The sequence below is a fragment of the Gouania willdenowi genome, chromosome 17, assembly GCF_900634775.1.
Source record: "Gouania willdenowi chromosome 17, fGouWil2.1, whole genome shotgun sequence".
NCBI lineage: Eukaryota > Metazoa > Chordata > Actinopteri > Blenniiformes > Gobiesocidae > Gouania > Gouania willdenowi.
In genome coordinates this window covers 34232063-34255581 of record NC_041060.1, presented here as the reverse complement: position 1 = coordinate 34255581, position 23519 = coordinate 34232063, and the positions used below count along the sequence as shown (strand labels likewise).

General features: G+C 40.5%; 1 protein-coding gene across 2 annotated transcripts in view; it reads left to right on the top strand.

The window, feature by feature from the left end:
* Nucleotides 1–23048, top strand: part of ubtfl (upstream binding transcription factor, like) — a 39380-nt gene extending 16332 nt beyond the window's left edge. For both annotated transcript variants that reach the window (XM_028472966.1, XM_028472965.1), the window contains exons 8-20: nucleotides 1390–1500; nucleotides 1595–1722; nucleotides 4205–4346; nucleotides 4421–4462; nucleotides 4540–4647; nucleotides 6943–7101; nucleotides 7177–7287; nucleotides 16286–16365; nucleotides 16978–17167; nucleotides 17243–17290; nucleotides 17670–17804; nucleotides 20759–20857; nucleotides 22336–23048. In XM_028472966.1, coding sequence (XP_028328767.1) covers nucleotides 1390–1500; nucleotides 1595–1722; nucleotides 4205–4346; nucleotides 4421–4462; nucleotides 4540–4647; nucleotides 6943–7101; nucleotides 7177–7287; nucleotides 16286–16365; nucleotides 16978–17167; nucleotides 17243–17290; nucleotides 17670–17804; nucleotides 20759–20857; nucleotides 22336–22410 — 1428 coding nt within the window. In that variant the 3' untranslated portion in view covers nucleotides 22411–23048. The remainder of the gene's footprint in view (nucleotides 1–1389; nucleotides 1501–1594; nucleotides 1723–4204; nucleotides 4347–4420; nucleotides 4463–4539; nucleotides 4648–6942; nucleotides 7102–7176; nucleotides 7288–16285; nucleotides 16366–16977; nucleotides 17168–17242; nucleotides 17291–17669; nucleotides 17805–20758; nucleotides 20858–22335) is intronic.
* The last annotated feature ends 471 nt before the right edge of the window (nucleotides 23049–23519 follow it).

The window sequence follows — 23519 nt, the reverse complement described above, 5'->3', positions numbered from 1 at the left end:
GGAAAATTGAATCGCAGTACCTTTTTTAACCAGCAGTGAGCAAAATCTGCGAATACCTTTTTTCTGGCCACCTTCTACTCTTAAACATATTCATAAATGATTCCTTTCCCCTTTAGCACCGAAAGAATATCTGTAATATTACGTGAATATCTGTAAAAGTCACATTTTTCTATTAGCTCTGTCTGCTAGCATAGCATCTCATCTTCACTGCAAGATATCTGCATGCCAACTGACCACTGGGTTACCAGCGCCCTCTGCTGGTTCAAACAAATATCTGACCTAAATACAGTGCAGACTGTTTTTTTTCAAGTCCAATTGTTAAGGCACAAAATAAATTTTCAGTTGCACTTTTAAAAAGAAAAAGAACTATGATGCAGTTTTGCATTGTTTACTATAGAACCAAAATTTAAATTAATAGGCTTCTTCTTCATTTGTATTATTCCTTTATTTATTTCATCCAAGATTTATTTTTAGTTAAATTGCATTGTTTTGTATAGTTTATCGAGGGATTCTTTTGACAATGAAAAATAAAAGGAAAACAGTACAGTATTTTCTATTTTTTTCCCCCAAAAAAATAAAGGAATATTTTTCAGTCATCATTTGTCTACAGTCCCATTTTGTAAAATAAGTCGCGAGAGAATCGTTTCGTGAACCCAGTATCGTGAATCGAATCGTATCGGGAGTTGAGTGAATCGTTGCATTGTTGGTTAAAAGTGACCAAAGGTGGTGAAATGGGATTTTAAAAACCACAGAAATGTGCAAATTAGAGTTGGCAAAAACTGACAGAAAAATTGGTAAAAAAAAAAAAAAGTGTCTATTTGTTTAAAAGTGGCAGAAAAAAGTAGGAACAATTAGTTTAAACTGGCAAATAATGGGCATGACAAATCGTGAGTGTTGCTTAAATTGGCTAAAATAAGCATGAAATGTGGTGAAAAGAGGTTAAAAGTGACAATAATGGCTCAACATATGTAACATTAGGTGGAAAATTGGAAAGTCATTGAAATTTGATGGAGAAGTGTCAGAAATGGAAGTAGTGTAGCAAAAATGCAAGAAAAGTGATGAAATTAGGTTAAAATATGGAAAGTTTGGTAGAGTTGCAGAAAAATAATTTAAAAAAACAAATACATAAAAAAATAAGCTGAAATTGCAAAGAACAAATATTCTTAGTTTTTTAAAGGCATCTGGTGACCCCCCCTCCCAATGTCTCATGACCCCAAGGTTGAGAATTACTGTTCTAGAGAAACTCTAACTAAAAATCTGAATGAATGCCTTATATTCATAATGTGTTTTCAGAAATGTAACCAAATGTGTTGTTGGGATGAGTAGAGAAGTGATTGATTGATTGATTGATTGATTGATTGATTGATTGATTGATTGATTGTGTTACAGGTGAGTCAGAAAGAGCTGAAGGAGGCTCTGAGGAGGCAGTGGTCTCAGCTGTCAGACAAGAGGAGGCTGAAGTGGATCAGCAAAGCTCTGGAGCTGCAGAAAGACTACGAGGTAACCCGGCGGACGCAGAGCACATGGGGGGGTGGGGGGTGGGAGTGATGAGTGGGCGGGGCCAACACGTGTAATCACAGCCTGTGTGTTTCAGGGGAGTATGAGGGCGTACCACCAAGCTCACCCAGACGCTAACTCGGATGAGCACGTGCGCTCCGTCCTCACCAAAGCTGAGAGGCAGCTGAAAGACAAGTTCGATGGACGACCCACCAAACCACCGCCGTAAGTCTCAGCAAGGGTCGGCCTCAATTAGAGCTGTAATTGAGTAATTGATAATTAATTACAATTATGGCATAGTTTTAACCGTAATTGTAATTTTAAGAATCTGTCGCTGTTGTAATCGTAATTGAATTGTAATTGAGTTTAGATAACTAGTGACGATACAGGAGACATCCTCACAATTATATAACTTCTCCTACACGTTCGTCCCATTTTGACAAATAAGCGATCAAAACGTTCAGAAAGTTCTCGAGATGTGTGCTCATACTTTAGTGATTTGTAACTTTTTAACTTTTTGAGTTATTAAATTTTTTGTAAAACTGCATTGACTTTTCAGCTGCGATCCCATTTAAACGTCAGTTCAGAGGAACTGCTCCACTTTTCACCTACAAACTATTCAACCATTAACATGTTCAGAATATTACCCTCAACCTTTTTCAACCTGATTGCTAATGTTAAGCTATTGCTAGGTTAACGTTTAGCTAGTGCTAGGTTCATGGTATTGTTAGGCTAATGCTAATGATAGGTTAATGCTAATGCTCGGTTAATGCTTTTGTTGCGCTAATGTAAGGTTAATGCTATAGCTACAGGAATGCTAAGATAATGTCAGGCTACAGAGGGGGACAGTCATTGGTATCTGTCATTGTGTTCTTGGGCAAGGCACTTCTCCCACATATCGCCTAGTATGAATGTAGTGTGTGAGTGAGTGTTGGTGGTGGTCGGGGGGGCCGATGGTGCACTCGCAGCCTCACTTATGTCAGTTTGCCCCAGAGCAGCTGTGGCTACAATAGTAGCTTACCACCACTAAGTGTGGAGTGAAAGAATAATGCCTAATTCTGTAAAGCGCTTTGAGTGTCTATGATAAGGCGCTATATAGAATCCAATGCATTATTATTATTATTATTATTATTATTATTATTATTATTACTGATAATGCAGCGTACTGCTGACTGCAGTACGCTGCATTATCACTTATTTTTTCAGGAAATGCAAATATTCTAGTTGACTTTATAATTGTAATTACCATAGGAAATTAATAAAAACTGTAAATTATAATTTAATCAAATGCAAAACAGGTCTATGTCTTACACATAAGTAGTTAACAAATATTTAAAAATGTGTGTACGTGTATTGCAGTAATGGGTGTGTACTTGTATTGCAGTAATGGGTGTGTACTTGTATTGCAGTAATGGGTGTACTTGTATTGCAGTAATGGGTGTGTACTTGTATTGCAGTAATGGGTGTACTTGTATTGCAGTAATGGGTGTGTACTTGTATTGCAGTAATGGGTGTGTACTTGTATTGCAGTAATGGGTGTGTACTTGTATTGCAGTAATGGGTGTACTTGTATTGCAGTAATGGGTGTATTTGTAGTGCAGTATTGGGTGTACTTGTATTGCAGTAATGGGTGTGTACTTGTAGTGCAGTAATGGGTGTGTACTTGTAGTGCAGTAATGGGTGTGTACTTGTATTGCAGTAATGGGTGTACTTGTATTGCAGTAATATGTGTATTTGTAGTGCAGTAATGGGTGTACTTGTATTGCAGTAATGGGTGTACTTGTATTGCAGTAATGGGTGTGTACTTGTATTGCAGTAATGGGTGTGTACTTGTATTGCAGTAATGGGTGTGTACTTGTATTGCAGTAATGGGGGTGTACTTGTATTGCAGTAATGGGGGTGTACTTGTATTGCAGTAATGGGTGTACTTGTATTGCAGTAATGGGTGTACTTGTATTGCAGTAATGGGTGTACTTGTATTGCAGTAATGGGTGTGTACTTGTATTGCAGTAATGGGTGTGTACTTGTATTGCAGTAATGGGTGTGTACTTGTATTGCAGTAATGGGTGTGTACTTGTATTGCAGTAATGGGTGTACTTGTATTGCAGTAATGGGTGTACTTGTATTGCAGTAATGGGTGTACTTGTATTGCAGTAATGGGTGTGTACTTGTATTGCAGTAATGGGTGTGTACTTGTATTGCAGTAATGGGTGTGTACTTGTATTGCAGTAATGGGTGTACTTGTATTGCAGTAATGGGTGTGTACTTGTATTGCAGTAATGGGTGTACTTGTATTGCAGTAATGGGTGTACTTGTATTGCAGTAATGGGTGTGTACTTGTATTGCAGTAATGGGTGTGTACTTGTATTGCAGTAATGGGTGTGTACTTGTATTGCAGTAATGGGTGTACTTGTATTGCAGTAATGGGTGTACTTGTATTGCAGTAATGTGTGTGTACTTGTATTGCAGTAATGGGTGTGTACTTGTATTGCAGTAATGGGTGTGTACTTGTATTGCAGTAATGGGTGTACTTGTATTGCAGTAATGGGTGTACTTGTATTGCAGTAATGGGTGTACTTGTATTGCAGTAATGGGTGTGTACTTGTATTGCAGTAATGGGTGTACTTGTATTGCAGTAATGGGTGTACTTGTATTGCAGTAATGGGTGTGTACTTGTATTGCAGTAATGGGTGTACTTGTATTGCAGTAATGGGTACTCTCTGTATTGTGCGGAGCTGATGGTGAACATGAAGGACGTGCCCAGCACAGAGCGGATGGTGCTGTGCAGTAAACAGTGGAAAATGATGACGCAGAAGGAAAAGGACACGTTTCAGAGACGCTGTGAACAGGTTGGTGTCACACTGGCGTCTGATTGGTGCTCGGTGCCCTGCTGCTCGGCCTCTGATTGGTTTGTCTCTCCCAGAGAAAGAAGCAGTACGACGTGGATCTGCATCGGTTCATCGAGGTGAGACGATCCACGAGTCCGAGCTCCACGTGATGGAGTTCTCATCTAAAGCTTTCCTTTCCTTTTTTTGTCGTCAGAGTCTTCCTGAGGAAGAGCGAGACCGTGTGGTGACGGAGGAGAAACTGGGCGGAGTCAAACTGGGAGTGGGCGCCAGTCCTCACAGAGCTAAGTCTCTGTCGGTAAAGGTGTGTTTTCAACCAGGGTTGGACTCAATTACATTTTTCAATTACATTTGCATCTATAATTATCCACCAGAGTTGGGGTCAATTCAATTTTTCTCATCATAACGAGTCCTAAATCAGCTGTAAAATACACTAAAAACAAATATTTATATCATTTATTTCCTATCTATTGGTTACATTGTTAGGTTTCCTAATCAATGAAAATATAGGTTTTATATTTTCAGTGGGGACATCTGAGCCTGTCAGTATACCACGAGATTTATATTTTTTTTAATAGTAAAATGTGGGAAATCATGATGTGAAACATATTTTAATAATTGTTAACTACATACTGTATATGTGTAGAACTGTACATAGAACTGTAACATGGTTCAACAGTTTTGCGTTAAATTATAATTGACAATTTTGATAGAAGTTTTATGACAATTACAAAGTCAATTATCTAAAGTCAACTACAATTTAATTACATTACTACAGCAACAGTTTTGAAAAATTACAATTATAATTACTGTATGCCATAATTGTAATTAATCTAATAATTGACCCTAACCCTGTTATCCACATTCAATTACAACTCAGTTATGATTACGGTGACCGGCATTTTTTTCATTTACAATTAAATTACAATTATTATTTTTCCCCAGTAAGTCAATAAGCCTTTTCAGTCTTTCAGAAATCTCACTCATGAGGTCAAAGGTCAAGAGTGATAAACTCTCCATGGCTGACGGTGCAGACAGTGAGTCTGACAGATTTAGATCATTTTTCCCTTTGAAAAAATGTATGTGGAAGCGTGGTGTCGGTCTCAAAGGCAGAAAGGCTGAGCTTCGCTCTTGAAATACCGACTATGTAAGTTTGGAGGAGACGGACCGTGTTTGGCAAGGTCATGTGACCTGGAGAACGTTTCACTTTACGCCAGTGAAGTGACCGTAGGCTCTGATATACTTTATAGTTCCCACATGACGTCACAACATACGGGCATTTCCCAACCCGGCACCATTGTTATGGGCAGCTGAAACGAGTTTAGCTGACCCGGTGCTCGGCCCGCGTCGATGGCGTTCCCCCCCCTACTCCCCGCCTCCTTCGCCTGGGATGCCGAGCCCTTCTCGCCGAAGACGGCGACGAGGCCAGAGAGGGCGAGGAGGGCTGAGCGGCGGGGAGAGAAGGACGGCGGCGGCAGCTTCTCCAGCCGTGGCGCAGACTCAGCCTGACCGACCCAGCCCTTAGAGCATATCCCAAAGTTACAGGTCAACAACGGTCTGCATACACAGTCAAAAGACAAAGCAGGCTGGCCCGACTGACTGTTTGATGATTTTTGTGACAGTGCTGCAGCGCTTGTGGCCACTAGGGGCACTTGATGTGAAAGTTACAGGTCTAGCTCCCCTAGTGGCCAAAAGTTACACAGTGTGCCTTTAAGCATCTTAAAATGTAATTTATTTCTGAATTATTACTGACTGACCTACAGTAACTATGTGTGTATTGTTGGACACAGACATGAACTGCAACGGTTTCAAAATGTGCGCTTTATTGTTCAATATAAACATATGCAACATGCGTACAAAATATAGAATTGTATTGAGCGCATTGTCGACAGTCACTGCAAAACACACCTTTTGTGTGTTCTCTTCAGGATTTTGCTATTTCAAAAAATATATAAATTTAGGACTACAGTGACAGAAAAAAGCCTGAGACGCCACATTAAGAATATTAATACCAATATAATCATTGATTAGGAAGCCTGACACAGTAACCAAGAGATGAAAACTAATTGGATGATATATAACATTTGTAGTGTATTTTACAACTGATTAAAGGATCAAAACTGACCCGTTATCATAAGAAATGCTAACAGAAAGCTAACACAAGAGGAAGGATATGTTTTATGTGGTTGGATTTTTTTATTATTTGTTTTTTCAGGCTCAGTAATTGTGATTAATTGTAATTGAACTTCAGTAAATGAGAACGTAATTGCAATTCACTTTCAGGGGGAAAAAAAATTATTGTAATTTTAATTGTAATTGGAAAAAATGCACGTCACTGTAATGATAATTGACGTGTGATTGAACATGGATAATTAAAGACGTAAATGTAATTGAAAAATGTAATTGACCCCAGCCCTGGTGTAAGCCATAGAACTGTAACATGATTTCTTAGTTTTGCATTTAATTAGATTGGAATTGACAGTTTTTCAATTACAATTACAGTATTAATTATGTCATAACTGTAATTAATTATCTATTCCACTATTGCAATTATAATTGACCTCAACCCTGGTCTCAACGCTACATTTTCCCTCCTCAGGAACGATGTCGGGAGGCGGAGCTAGAAATGTGGGCGCCGGCCGGCCAGGCCAAAGAAAAGAGAGACGGAAGAAAGACGACGAAGCTTCCAGAAACGCCAAAGACCGCAGAGGAAATGTGGCAGCACAGTGTGATGGGAGACTACCTGGCTAAATACAGAGTGAGTTCACACTGAGCGTGTGTCACAGCGTGGTGAGTCGGTCTCAAATCAAACGTTTGCTCGTGTGTGCCGCAGAGCGACCGCAGGAAGGCCCAGGTGGCCATGGATGGGGCCTGGAAGTCCATGGACAAAAAGGAGAAGATTCTGTGGATCAAAAAGGCAGCAGAGGACCAGAAACGTTACGAGGTGGAGTACCATCCTGTCTCTGAGTACCACACTCACATCAGACCATTTAAAGGGATCCTCCACTGTTTTTACACAAAACTTATTAAATGCCCTTATTAGAAGATTTATGTCTAACAAAGCACATTATTATGCACCATATTCTTTTAACAGCTTTTATAAATGGGACTATTTTACAGTTTTAGAGCCTGTGTTCTAGTGAATAGGGATGTAACGATTAATCGTAAGGCAGTTAAAAATCGATTCATTGGTATCATGGTCCATATCGATACTCTGAAAATTGAATCGCAGTACTTTTTTTAAACAGCCATATATTTATCCTTCTCTTTTCCGGAAGAGGAGGCGGCGGACGGAATCTGCTACTACTATCTTTCTGGCTACCTTCTACTCTTAAACATGTTCATAAATGATTCCTTACCCCTTTAGCACCGAAAGAATATCTGTAATATTACGTGAATATCTGTAAAACTCAGGTTTTATTATTAGCTCTGTCTGCTAGCGCGTAGCATCTCTTCTTCACTGCAAGAATATCTGCATTCCAACCTACCACTGGGTTACCAGCGCCCTCTGCTGGTTCAAACAAATATCTGACCTAAATACAGTGCATTTTCAGTTGCACTTTTAAAAAGAAAAAGAACTATTACGCAGTTTTGCATTATTTACTATAGAACCAGAATTTAAATTAATAGGCTTCTTCATTTGTATTGTTCCTTTATTTATTTCATTCAGGATTTATTTTTAGTTAAATTGCATTGTTTTGAATAGTTTATCAAGGCTTTCTTTTGACAATGAAAAAAAAAGGAAAATAGTACAGTATTTTGAAAAAAAAAGGAATAATTTATATCATCATTTGTCTACAGTCCCATTTTGTAAAATAAATCGTGAGAGAATCGTATCGTGAACCCAGTATTGTGAATCGAATCGTATCGGGAGTTGAGTGAATCGTTACATCCCTACTAGTGAAGCATTCTGCCAGCTTTTACATCATTTAGCAGCTTGCGCTGCTTTTGGTTGCTCTAAATAATCATTCAAAGTTAAATATGCCAATGTAACCCTTTTTATTTACAGTTGTGACCCAAAAAATAATTGAGTAAATTTTATTTCTATAGCGCTTTTCACAGATAAAATCACAAAGTGCCGTACAGGCAAAAATGAAACTAAAACAACAGCAGCAACATCACAAAAGGATAATAAAACACAAGATAATTTAAAACAACAGTAGGAATATCATAAAAAGATAATTAAAAATGAAAAGCAGTTTAACCAAAAGCCTTTCTGAAAAGTGCGGTTAAAAGTGTCCACACAGACAAGCTCACAGAGGGACTGGTGTAGGCTATTCCAGAGTCTTGGCGCCACCGCCTGGAACATTAGGTCACCCCAGGTTTTAAAATGAGTTTTTGGGATCATGAGGGCCCCTGGCCTGATGACCGAAGGGTGTGCCCTGAAGTGTAGCGACACAACAAGTCAGTGATGTACTGAGGGGCCTGACCATGCATCGCACGGAAAATAAGGACTAGGATTTTAAACTCAATACAAAAATTAACTGGAAGCCAATGAAGACCAGAAAGAATGGGGGTAATGTGGGCTGTTCTGGGAGCACTGGTCTAAAGTGTGACAGCAGCATTCTGAACAGTCTGAAGTCTCTTTAGAGTCGACTTGTTAAAACAGGAGAAAACCGAATTACAGTAATCAATGCGAATGAATGCGTGTATGATCATTTCTAGATCTGGTTTAGACAGCAGATTCCTCACTTTGGAGATGTTTGTCAACAGTTTTTAGTCAGTAGATGACAGTGACCCTCCAAAGACAGTGATTTATCAAAAACAACCCCAAGGTTTCTGAGACTGTTTTTCACAGATGTTCCCAGATCACCAAGAGAGTTCCTGATCAAAGGGATCGTTTTATCCGGAGCAATGATCAGAGTTTCTGTTTTGCCAGAATTAATCTGCAGATAATTCAAAGTCAACCAGTTTTTGATAGCAGATACACATTCCAGGAATTTAGATAAGAAGTGAAACTCAGAATCATTGAAAGAGCAAAACAGCTGAATATCATCAGCATAGAAATGATACGACACATTTTTAAAACCACGGATCAACCGACCAAGAGGCATCAGGTACAATAAAAACAAAACAGGCCCCAGAACAGAGCCCTGGGCTACTCCACATGACAGGTCAGACACATTAGACATTACATCGTTAAAAACAACATTAAAAGTTCTTCTATTTATATAAGAAGTTAACCACTGGAGAAGAGCACCAGAAAACCCAATCTCAGATTTAAGTCAATCAATCAATATACCGTGATCTACAGTATCAAAGGCAGCTGTGATCAAGTAAAACTAAAACTGTGTAACGACCAGAGTCAGCAGCCATCATCAAGTCACTAGAAACTTTCAGAAGATCAGTTTCAGTGGAGTGGATTGACCTAAAGCCAGATTGATGTTTATCATAAAAATCATGAATGAGGTTGGCTGCTTAGCAACCACTTTCTGCATGATTTTTTAAATGAACGGAAGTTTAGATATGGGCCTGTAGTTTATAGGCTCCCCGGGATCTCGATTAGGCTTTTTAAGAATGGGATTTATTACAGCATGTTCAAAAAATTTGGGGACCGAGCCAGATAGAAGTGAGAGATTTATCAGTTTTACCACCCAAGGACCCACAACAAGAGCAGTGGAGTGGGAAAAATGTCCACTGGGCTCGATGTGGGTTTCATCTTTCCCACTAAATCCTGAACATCCTGTAGTCTGACAGGAGTGAAGGAGAACCATGACCACACAGAGGCTACTGTAATGCACAAGTTGACAAAAGGAGGAGTGATACTGGCCCTGATGTTTTGTACTTTGTTTACAAAGAATGAACGATTGCAGTGATCCATGCGTGTGCACCGACACATGGGACGGTGGGGCTGCAACAAGGTTTTCAATAGTTTCCAACAAGACTCTGGGGTTTTTTATTTCGTGAAACAAGATCTGAGAAATAGGCAGAGCGGACGTGTTTTATTTTTTCATTTAGCTCCATTATCATGTCTTTAAGATGGAGTCTATGTACTTCTAATTTTGTGGCTTTCCACAAATGCTCCACCTTCCGGCAGCTTTTCCTGAAGTTAGAAATAGCTTCATTTATCCACGGACACGTTTTTTATGACCGCAGTGAGCAACAGTTCCAACTTTGTGGTTTGGTAGTAGCCATTGAAGCAGAGAAGAAGAGCTCTCTGAAGCCACCTTTACTCTCCCTTAAACAGCGTGCTGACACGCTCTGGTGGCTGAAGTTAGAGAGTAAATCACAGACTGTTGAAGACGCACTAACCTTGAGGATAGAAGTCCTTTCAAGATTCATAGTGTTTATTATCATGTGCATAGTAAGGGAACATGTTTCCCTGTACAATGAAAAACAAACAAATGTGAAACAAAGAACAGAACAAAATAAAGAAAAGAAAAGAAAAGTATAACAATAATTATTATAATTTAAAAAGTAATAAAGATTTATCTGTACGAGGTAGAAAAAATAGAAAAATCAAATATAAAATGTATTAGAGCTGAAGTTGAAGCATATTCAGTCTTTTTGGGTGGGAGTCCTTCACCAGTGTTTGATTTTCTTCAGATACAAAGCAGACATCTCGCAAAATATGTTGCAAAACTCAAACAGCCCCGATTCACACGAGAAAAGTAGTTTGTGCAGCTGTAGCGTCAGATTGGAGAAGTTATAACTGCAGTGTTGATTACAAGTTTGCAGCTGTGCTTTTTCTGTGAGTTCTTCACATTCAGATCACGCATGTGTGAATATTTTCTTTGGGTTTAAATTTGAACTCTACAGGTTCACATTTTTTCCCATAATTTGTGATGTGAAATTCATTTCACGTGTGGATTTTTTATACACAAGGCAAGGCAAATTTATTTGTATAGCGCATTTCATACTCAAGGCAACTCAATTTGCTTTACATGATAAAACATTCAATTGTTTAAAATCAATAAGAACATTTAAAATCATCAGTAAAATCAATTAAAATCATCAGTAAAATCAATTAAAATCATCAGTAAAATCATCATTACATCAACAACATGACTAAAAATCTCTCTCTCAATCATATGCAGTAGAGAAAAAAAGTGCCTTTAACTTTGATTTAAAAATGTTCACATGTGATGCTGATTTCAGCTCTGCTGGCAGTTTGTTCCACTTCTTTGCAGCATAACAACTAAAAGCAGCATCACCATGGTTACTGTGAGCTCTGGGCTCCACTATCTGATCTGCGGCCATAGATCTGAGAGACCTGCTGGGTTCATACCAGACTAACATGTCACTGATGTATTCTGGACCAAACCCATTCACACATTTATACACCAGCAGCAGAACTTTAAAGTCTATTCTGAGGCTGAATGGGAGCCAGTGTAAAGACTTTAAAACTGGAGTCATGTGCTCTGACCTCTTTGTTCTGGTTAAGACCCGAGCTGCAGCGTTCTGAACCAGCTGTAGATGTTTGATTCTCTTTTGGGGGATTCCTGTCAGAAGACCATTACAATAGTCCAGTCTGCTGGAGATAAAAGCATGGACCAGTTTCTCCTGATCTTTCTGAGTCATTAAACCTTTCACTCTGGAGATGTTCTTTAGGTGGTAGAAGGCTGTTTTTGTGATAGATTTGATCTGATGCTGAATGTCAGATCTGAGTCAATCAGAACACCAAGGTTTTTGACTTGGTCTTTAGCTTTTAAAGATCGAGACTCAAGATAATTGCTGATAGCACTCCTCTTTTCCTTGTTACCAAAGACAATCACCTCCGTCTTGTCATGGTTTAGTTGAAGGAAGTTTTCACTCATCCAGCAGTTTATTTTTTCTAAACAGTCACACAACACCTCAATGGGACCATGGTCATCTGGGTTCAGTGATAGATATAGTTGTGTGTCATCTGCATAGCTCTGATAATCAACCTTACAGTTCTGTAAAATTTGTCCTAAAGGAAGCATGTAAAGGCTAAACAGAAGAGGTCCAAGAACAGATCCCTGAGGAACCCCACAGGACATTGGTAATCTGTCAGATTCAAAGTTTCCAATGCTTACAAAATAGCTTCGCTCCTCCAAGTATGACTTAAACCATTGCATTACTTTTCCATTTAGTCCAACCCATGTTTGCAATCTGTGCAACAAAATTGTATGATCTACAGTGTCAAATGCAGCACTTAGATCCAACAGAATGAGAACAGATACTTTTCCTGAATCAGTGTTCAACCTTATGTCATTGATCACTTTGATAAGAGCAGTTTCTGTGCTGTGATGAGAACGAAAACCTGACTGAAATTTATCAAATATTTTGTTGAATGTTAAGAATTGACTCAGTTGGTTGAAGACCACCTTCTCAATGATCTTGGCCATGAATGGAAGGTTCTGATTGGTCTATAGTTAGCCAGTATAGAGGCATCCAGTGTTCTATTTTTAACAGCGGTTTCACAGCAGCTACTTTCAGGGATTTTGGTACGGTGCCTGATTGGAATGAGCAGTTAATTATCTGACACAAATCAGTGACAATTGACTTTACAACAGTTTTAAAAAAGTTTGAGGGTATTATGTCAAGGCAACATGTTGATAGATTTAGCTGCTGAACAGTTTCCTCTATTGATTTTGGGTTCACTGTAATAAACTCTAACATTGTAGTTGACTCATCCCTCAGTGGTTGAAGCTGTTCAAGCTTTTTGTGATTTTGCTGGTTTGTTCTGATGTTTGACCTTATTGATTGTATTTTTTCATTGAAATATACAGCAAATTCATTGCATTTTCCAGCTGACAGTAATTCAGGGGCTATCTGATCTGAGGGGGTTGTGAGCTTTTCAATTACAGAAAACAACGTGCGAGAGTTGTTGACATTTTTGGAAATAATTTCAGAAAAGTATTGCTGTCTTGCTTTGAACAAGCCATCATTGAATTTTCGCAGACTTATTTTGTACAGTTCTAGATGAATTTGGAGTTTTGTTGATCTCCATTTACGCTCAGCTCTTCTACAGTCAGATTTCAAATTCTGCATTATCTCAGTCCTCCTCCAAGGTGTTTTTTGTGTGTTTGGTTTTCTCTTAGTTTTGATTGGAGCCACCACATCTATGACATTACAGACTTTTCTATTATACTCATCCAGAAGATCATCAACTGTCTCAGCACTCAATGTTGGTGTCATTGCTATGGCTTCCATAAACTGTGCACTTGTGTTCTCATTTATGTACCTTTTCTTTAAACACACAACTAGGGGGAACAGATGTTACAGTCTCTAGGTCAAAAAAGACACAGAAATGATCAGATAGAGCTAAGTCTCTTACATCAACAGCAGAGATGTCAACACCTTTAGAGATAACCAGATCCAAAGTGTGACCTTGAGTGTGTGTCGGACCAGTCACGAGTTGTGTAAGACCAAAAGTATCCATTAAAGCATACAGTTCTTTGGCAGTATTGTCCATGTTATTGTCTACATGAATATTTAAGTCACCTGTTATTATTAAAAAGTTGTATTCAGTGCATACAACTGACAGCAGTTCAGCAAACTCATCCATGAATTCTCCAGAATATTTTGGGGGTCTATAAACGACTAAAAACAGAACTCTTGAATCACCCTTCAGTTAGAATGACATATATTCAAAGGAGATAAAATCCCCAAATATTATTTTTTTGCACTGAAATAATGATTTAAAAATGGCAGCAACTCCACCACCTTTCCTGCAAGTACGACACTTATTTAAATAAATAAAGTCTTGTGGTGCACTTTCATTGAGAATAGTATTACTGATACCATCATTCAACCACGTTTCATTAAGAAATAAAAAGTCCAAGTGATGTGTCAAAATAAAATCATTAATTATTAGTGACTTGTTAACAAGAGATCTAACATTAAGAAGAGCTAATTTTAAAGACTTTACTGGAGACACTGGTGGACTTTTTGGATGACATGTTATAGGAGTCAAATTTTTATCTCTATAAAGCTTTTTGCTTTTATTAATTTCACAATTTTACCTGTGTTACCTGTCACCACAGGAATTAAAGAAGCTGCATTAACTCCATAGGGCCCTGACTTTTTCTGGTTGTTCCTAAAAATAGAGCTATTGCAGTCTAGACCCAGCACACATCAGACCCGTGTCGCTCTAATTTGAACACAACTGGCCTGAGGAGAAGAGTGATCCTGGGCCTGGTATCGTCGAGGAGGGATGGGTGGTGCTGATTGGTTCTTTAGAGGAGATAAGATGGGACCATGGTGGGGTAAAGGGTGGGGTGTCAGTCTTGTGCCAGCCAGAACCAGCTCGTTCATCTGGGCAGTTAAATCCAAGAAGGCAGGGGTAGGAGAGAAGCTGGATGAGGTGGAAGTAGGTGAATTTTGGGGTGAAGGAGGTGGTCCTGAGATGTGGGGGTTGGGTTGACCTCTTCATTTTGGCGATTTTTATTTCTTGCTGTAAGCTCATTGACTCCATGTTCTTTCCTTGTTGTTTTGTTCTCCGATGGTACATGTTGTCCTCTGTCTTTATCAGAACTGATAGCAGTGTGACTGGTGAAGTAAAACAAGTTGGATGTGAAGAGTTTTACTCCAGCCTTGTTTAGACACAGTCCATCTGCTCTAAAAAGATGACGACGTTCCCAAAAAATAGGAAAATTTTCTATAAAATTTAGTGAAAGGGCAGCACAAGCCGAAGACAGAAATTTATTCAAAGAGTAAATCCTTGAGAATTTCAGATCTCCTTTGCGGACTGGAGGTATCGGGCCACTGATGAACACTTTAGGCTGTATACAGCTCACAGTTTTTAGCAGTTGGGTGAAATCCTGCTTTAACACCTCAGACTCCTCCTTGGCTAAATCATTTAACCCAAAATGAATCACAACATTTTTCAAATGTGGGTAATCTGCTACGATATGCAAGATTTTGTCAGCCAGGTCTGATACTGTGTCATTAGGTAAGCAGATCACTTTCACGTTGCTGCTAAACATCTTCTGAGCATCTTTAACAGAAACGTCTCCCACTATCAGGTGAGGTTGTTGCTTTGGCCTACCATGTCGCTTTTGTTTTCCTGAAGCACTTTCAGTCTTCGCAGTTCCAGAAGGTTGTGTGTTGACCTCATTAGAGCCAGATCCTAGGTCATTCAGCAGTGGGGCGAATCGATTACCCAGTTCTACATGAAACTGGGTTTGTGACTTGGTGATACTCCTGCCTTTAACAGATGTCCACTTTTGTGCCTGGGCAGACAAGGGAGTTGATGTTGAGGCTGCAGTCTGCGAAGCCAGTGCAGGCCAGTCCGTCTCATTATTGATATCAGGGCGCTTTGCTCGGCCCGTTAGCCTTTGAAGTGGATATGACTTTTTCTTAGGCTTAGCTCCCAGAGTATTCCAGGGAGGACTCGCACCTGTTGGCTTATCAACGGGAACAGGATCCTCCCTAGGCCTGATAGCTTTGTTAGCACGGGCTGGTAGCAAGTTAGCTTTATCCACTCCGCTGTTTTGAAACAGTGGCACAGTCGTATCATTATCATATCCACAGTGTCCATTAACCTCAATGTTTACTTGTATTCCTCGCACTGTAGTCTCCACTTCAGTAATCTTTTGGAGAAGACTGCTGTATTCTGTTGTGGAAAGAGCCTTTCTTCTGCTAGTTAGCTTGCTACTTGTAGCTAGCTAGCTTGCTACTTAGCTTTCCAGTTGAGCCAGCAAATAAAAAAGCAGTAGATGATTACCTCAGAGCCAGAGTCAGATGGTAAATGATAGAGTTTGATGTTGAGGTATCGTATCATTTCTCAGAAGAAAAAGTTCATGTTTAGTAAATAAATTCCTCTGTGAGCTCCGCTCTGCTCTTTTGCTGCTGTCAGCTCAGCTGCCGGAAGTCCGGCAAAACAAGCTCACATCACATTCTATAAGCTCTCCCATTTAATCTATCTTCATAACTGAAGATCAGATGTGTTGCAATCACGTTTGTGGCCCCGCCCCCTGTGATAACAGCTGTCCCTGCTGTTTTGTTTGCTGATTATTTCCTCCACTGTTCTGCAGAAGGAGCTCTTTGAGATGAGGACTCCAGCCACTTCACAGAGGAAGCCAAAGTTTGACGGGGAACCTCGGAAACCCCCAGTGTGAGTGACAGTTGCTCCTGTCTGTTCCTCCTGTCTGTTGTTCCTGTCTGTTGTTCCTGTCTGTTGTTCCTGTTTGTCGTTCTTGTCCGTTGTTCCTGTCAGTCTATCCCGTCAGTCGTTCTTCTCGATTGTTTCTGTCTGTCGTTCCTGTCCGTTTTTCCTGTCTGTCGTTCCTGTCCGTTTTTCCTGTCTGTTGTTCCTGTTCGTTGTTCTTGTCTGTTGTTCCTGTCAGTCGTTCCTGTTTATTGTTTGCGTCGGTCGTTCCTGTTGGTTGTTCCTGTCTGTCGTTCTTGTCCGTTGTTCTTGTCCGTTGTTCTTGTCAGTTGTTCCTGTCTGTCGTCCCTCTCAATTGTTCCTGTCTGTTGTTCCTGTCAGTCGTTCCTGTTTATTGTTCGTGTCGGTCGTTCCTGTCTGTTGTTCCTGTCAGTCGTTCCTGTCTGTTGTTCCTGTCGGTCGTTCTTGTCTGTTGTTCCTGTCGTTCTTGTTCGTTGTTCCTGTCAGTCCATCCCGTCAGTCGTTCTTCTCGATTGTTTCTGTCTGTTGTTCTTGTCCGTTTTTCCTGTCAGTTGTTCCTGTCCCGACAGTACATTGTGAGCGTTGTGGGTGCTTTAGGAGCGGCTACCAGATGTTCTCTCAGGAGCTGCTGACAAACGGAGAGCTGAACCACTTCAGCCTGAAGGAGCGAATGGTGGAGATCGGCAAACGTTGGCAGAAGTTGAGTCTGAGCCAGAAAGACAAATATAAGAAGCTAGTGGAGGAGCAGCAGGTGGAGTACAAGGTGGAGCTGGAGGCCTGGGTGAAGGTATAGTCCCTTCAGTACAAGCTCCGCCCTCCTGTCTGTCTCATGTCTGTCTCACGTCTCCGTTTCTCCTCTCAGTCTTTGTCTCCTCAGAACCGAGCTGCGTACAAGGAGTTCTCCTCCTCAGTGAGTTCCATCACTCAAAATGAATAACACACGAAAAAAATCCACAAAATAAAACCAAATAGCTCATAAGTAACTGAAGAAAATACAAAATGACAACAAAAATGCACAAACTGAAACCAAATGTACTTGTCAATAAAACGACAATAAAAAAAAGACAAAATGGCTTGAAAAACAAACAAAATTCCAGAAAAATGGACAAAAAAAAATCAAATGTGCTCATAAAAAAAAAAGACAAAACTGCTCCAAAAACCCACAAAATTGGAGAAAATGGCAGAGTTTGCAGCGGTCAAACAGCTGGGGTGATGAATATTCACTTCTATCTGAGAAACAAAAGCTGTCTGTGCTTCCCTTCACTAAACTCTGCTTGTGTCTCGTTCAGAAACGTCGCAGCACGACTAAAGTCTGCAGCCCTGAAGCTAAAGTGCGAGTGACAGCAAGAGGAAAGGCCGGCAGCTCCAGAGACGTGACGCCTGGAATCCAGGCGAGTAAGAGGGCCATGGCCTACCGCGCAAAGGTAACACACGCCCTCACACGTCCATCGACCTCAGCGTAACACACGGCTTCACACGTCCATCAGTCTCAGCGTAACACACGGCCTCACACGTCCATCAGTCTCAGCGTAACACATGCCCTCACACATCCATCGACCTCAACGTAACACATGCCCTCACACGTCCATCAACCTCAGCGTAACACACGGCCTCACACGTCCATCAGTCTCAGCGTAACACACGCCGTCACACATCCGTCAGTCTCAGCGTAACACACGCCCTCACACGTCCATCAGTCTCAGCGTAACACACGCCCTCACACGTCCATCAGTCTCAGCGTAACACACGCCCTCACACGTCCATCAGTCTCAGCGTAGTACACGCCCTCACACGTCCATCAGTCTCAGCGTAACACACGCCCTCACACGTCCATCGACCTCACCGTAACACACGGCTTCACACGTCCATCAGTCTCAGCGTAACACACGGCCTCACATGTCCATCAACCTCAACGTAACACACGCCCTCACACATCCATCGACCTCAACGTAACACACGCCCTCACACGTCCATCGACCTCAGCGTAACACACGCCCTCACACATCCATCGACCTCAACGTAACACACGCCCTCACACGTCCATCAGTCTCAGCATAACACACGCCCTCACACGTCCATCAACCTCAACGTAACACACGCCCTCACACGTCCATCGACCTCAGCGTAACACACGCCCTCACACGTCCATCGACCTCAGCGTAACACACGCCCTCACACGTCCATCAGTCTCAGCGTAACACTCGCCCTCACACGTCCATCAACCTCAGCGTAACACACGCCCTCACACGTCCATCGACCTCAGCGTAACACACGCCCTCACACGTCCATCAGTCTCAGCGTGACACACGTCCTCACACGTCCATCGACCTCAGCGTAACACACGCCCTCACACGTCCATCGACCACAACGTAACACGTCCTCACACGTCCATCGACCTCAGCGTAACACCCGCCCCCACACGTCCATCGACATCAACGTAACACACGCCCTCACTAGTCCATCAGTCTCAGCGTAACACACGCCCTCACACGTCCATCGACATCAACGTAACACACGCCCTCACACATCCGTCAGTCTCAGCGTAACACACGCCCTCACACGTCCATCGACCTCAGCGTAACACACGCCCTCACACGTCCATCAGTCTCAGCGTAACACACGCCCTCACACGTCCATCAGTCTCAGCGTAACACACGCCCTCACACGTCCATCAACCTCAACGTAACACACGCCCTCACACATCCATCGACCTCAACGTAACACACGGCCTCACACGTCCATCGACCTCAGCGTAACACACGGCCTCACACGTCCATCAGTCTCAGCGTAACACACGCCCTCACACGTCCATCAACCTCAACGTAACACACGCCCTCACACGTCCATCAACCTCAACGTAACACACGCCCTCACACATCCATCGACCTCAACGTAACACACGCCCTCACACGTCCATCGACCTCAACGTAACACACGCCCTCACACGTCCATCGACCTCAACGTAACACACGCCCTCACACATCCATCGACCTCAACGTAACACATGGCCTCACACGTCCATCGACCTCAGCGTAACACACGGCCTCACACGTCCATCAGTCTCAGCGTAACACACGGCCTCACACGTCCATCAGTCTCAGCGTAACACACGCCCTCACACGTCCATCAGTCTCAGCGTAACACACGGCCTCACACATCCATCGACCTCAACGTAACACACGCCCTCACACGTCCATCAACCTCAACGTAACACACGCCCTCACACGTCCATCGACCTCAACGTAACACACGCCCTCACACGTCCATCGACCTCAACGTAACACACGCCCTCACACGTCCATCGACCTCAACGTAACACACGCCCTCACACGTCTCACTATTGGATCCTTTCACTGAATGCCCGTAGACTACGTCACTTCCTTCACTCCCAATCTTTACGACAGAGCTATTGGGACGTGATATTTGAATGTAAACTGACCACATGACGTTTGTTAATTATTTTTATCGTACACATGTAAATGTAGTAAATATGTGACTGTTTTTGTGGTGTTTTTAATTGTTTATTAAAAAAAGACAAACATGAAAAACCAGCATAAGACACGTGCTTTGCTTTAGGGTAACATCTCCCCTTATTTTAAGTTTTGTTTTTTTCTGAGCACGTGATGAAGTCGTATGATATTTAACTTCTAAAATAAATGTTTGGAAAATCGATTAATAAGAAACATTTTATCTCTGTAATTTAAAAACACCAAATGACGAGATAGATTTATCTGTGTACAAGCAGCAACGATGTAATACTTTATTTAAATATTTAGATACTAAAGTAATAATAATGTACTGATGAAAAATTATCAAACGTATATATAATATTAATAAAATAATAATAAAAACTGAAATGATGGATTCAACTAGTCTATTTTTATTACATTTTCATTTCTTCAACCAGACACTTAAATCCATATTTAAAGCTAACACCAAAGCTCAAGATTGAAATTATTATGAATTGATGTTTGATGTAAATAAAGTAGTGAAAAATGATAGTTACATTAATTTTTTTTTTTTAAAAAAGCCAATATTAAAATAGGGTTGTAAAAAAAACTTTTATCCTCATTTTTAAACCAAACTCAAGTGATGGAAAATCAATATCCTCTTTGGTTTACGCTGTCACTGTTGCCATGGTGACAAGAACTGCTGTAAAATAGTACGCATACTGCTGTAAAATAGTACACGAACTACTGTAAAATAGTACAAGAACTGCTGTCAAATTGTATGTGTACTGCCGTAAAATAGGACATAGACTACTGTAAAATAGTTTGCGTACTGCCATAAAATAGTACACGAACTACCTTAGAATATTACACAAACTGCTGTCAAATAGTACAGGTTGCTAAGTCACTGCTGTGCTTTCCTTTTCCAGCAGGACATGTCGGACTCAGACGAAGATGACAAAAGTGAATCGTCGGACTCTGATGAAGACGATGAGACGTCAGGAAGCAGCGAGAGTGAAGATGACGAGGTAACTTTGATCCCTGACTTTTCACTGCTGTCACTCTGAAATACTGTAAGTCTGAATTCAAAGATTAGGGACCGTCTGAATGTGTTTTACATTTAGAAATGTGACTGATTTTGTTCAGAGGCATTTTTGGAAACGTTGAGAAAAATACACAAAATGACTCGAATCACACAGAAAAAGATACAATGTAACCAAAAACACAAAAAATTAGGGATGCACCGAATATATTCGGCCGAATATTGCAAAAAAAAAGCAACATTCAGCCTTCGGTTTAGTGAGTTAAAATCAAGGCCTAATAGTAGCGTGTGACCCAATGATGCAATCAAACAACGACAGTGATTTGGAGTCAGAAAAGTGTGTGTGCGTTGCTGCAGAACCTGAGCAACAGCAGCAAACACAGCTAGACTCTCTCCTTTCCGCTTACCGCTCTCATCACAAATCAGTAAACATCCCCATTGTTTCCTCCTTACACTACACCAGGTCTCTCTGCATAGGCTGGTGTAGCATTAGCACGGAGTGCTAACAGCTGATGTGTAAACAATGGGTTCGTGGCTCCAAGCAGTGACTCCCAACACGATTGGCAGCAGAAAAAGTAGTGCAGTTTACATATATGGTAATAAAGTATAATATATATTCTATATTAAACAGCAGTGTTTGTTTTAGTTGTTAGATAGTTGGAGAGGGAGGAGCTCACATTCTAGGAGGCGTGTTAGGTGACGTCACCTGCCAACGTGGGCAAAATCCAAATGTCCTGTTTAAAGCTGACTGTTTATAAAATATAAGAGAGGAAACAGAACTTTTTACAGTTTGTTCCTCTGAATGAGGCTAAATGGATGTTTATCACTGTAGCAAAAACATTATTAAGAGATTTTTTTTTTCATCATACCTCCCCTTTAATGCACTTTAGCTTTTTTTTTGGATGCATGTTTTGTTTTATTTGAAGGCCTAATATAAATGAAAAACTTTGTTGTGCTTTATATGAAAAGCAAAGGCTACTGGAATATTTAAAAAATGTAAGAATATTCAATAAACATTTACTTTCTTTAAAAAAACGTGTAAAAATGTATTCTCGGCTATTTATGCATTATTAAAAAAATAGTGAAAAACTTAACAACCGCATTCGATATTCGGCCAAGCGTTTATATTTTATTCGGCTTCGGCCACAAAAATGACAACAAAACCACACAAAATGATGACAAAATACACAAGTGACACCAAAACACGCAAAATGACAGAAAAACACACAAAAAGGACAACACAAATGCACAAAATGAAAACAAATACATTTGCTGTTAAATAATTAGGGGAAAAAAAGAAAAAAAGACTCCAAGAACTAAAAAAAAGATACAGAAAAATATTTATTTTTCTGTATCTTTTTTTTTGTTTTTTTCACAAAAAGAACAACACAAAAACACGCTGAGGTTTTTGTCGTTTGATCGTCGATCATTCCGTTGATGTTGGCGTGTTTTTGTTTTCCTCAGAACGACGATGACGACGATGAAGACGATGAAGATCAGAGCTCTTCTGAAGAATCCAGCGAGTCCGACTCAGACTAGCTCCGCCCATTCCCTTCATTAGAGAGGACAGGCTGTGCAGGCCACGCCTCCTCACACGCCAGCCACCTGCAGTGATGATGTCACACTGCTGCTCTCTTCTAGCCCGGTTCACGTGTGTGTGTGTGTCTGTTTCTCAGCGCGTGTGTGTGTGTGTCTGTCAACGTGTGCGTTTGTGTGTGTGTGTGTCTGTCAGTGTGTGTGTCTGTCAGTGTGTGTGCGTGTGTGTGTCTGTCAGTGTGTGTGTGGAGCCTTTTGTTACCTGCGAGTGTGTGTGTTTTAGTTTTTTAAGCAAAGCGTGCTTTTTATCTGATGGACTGTTTAATGGGCGGGGTTTATACGGGCAGTGGGAGGAGTCAGACTGACAACAAGAATAAGAAATAAATGCACTTTTTCTCATCTTGCTCTCGTGTCGTCATGGTAACCATTTCATTTCATCTTTGTTCACAGTTTAACACAAAACACACACACACGCTCTTTAAGATGAAATCCACAATACAGACATTGCAACCTGGTGGTCTGGGGCCCCGATGAGGCCCTCGGCCTTATTTTATTGAGCCCCCTCCAAAAAAATGAACAAATTGAATCCAAAAATACACAAAATCACTGCAAACAAACAAATATGAGAAAATGTCACCAAATGAGAGAGAAAAAACACACAAAATGACTACCAAGATACAGAAAAAAGTACAGTATGAATTTTAATAAAACAATATGCCAACAAAACCAAATAAACTGACAAAAAACACAGAAAAAGATACAATATACTGTAAATCCATAAAATGACAACAGAAATACACAAAGTGATGAAAAATTCATGAAGGGACATCAAAATGACAGAGAAATACACAAAAAGGACAACATAAACACAAAACCAAATGTGCTCATAAATAACTGAAAGAAAAATAAACGACAACAAAATCCGTAATGACTCCAAAAAACACAAGTGAGAAAAATTCACAAAATTACAACAAAAACACAAAAAGATACAATATAAAAACACAAAAATGAACAAACTGACAAGAAAAATACACAAAATAACTTCAATAAACAGAAAAAAGACAATTTATCCAAAAACACAAAAAATTTAAACAAAACCACATAAACACAAA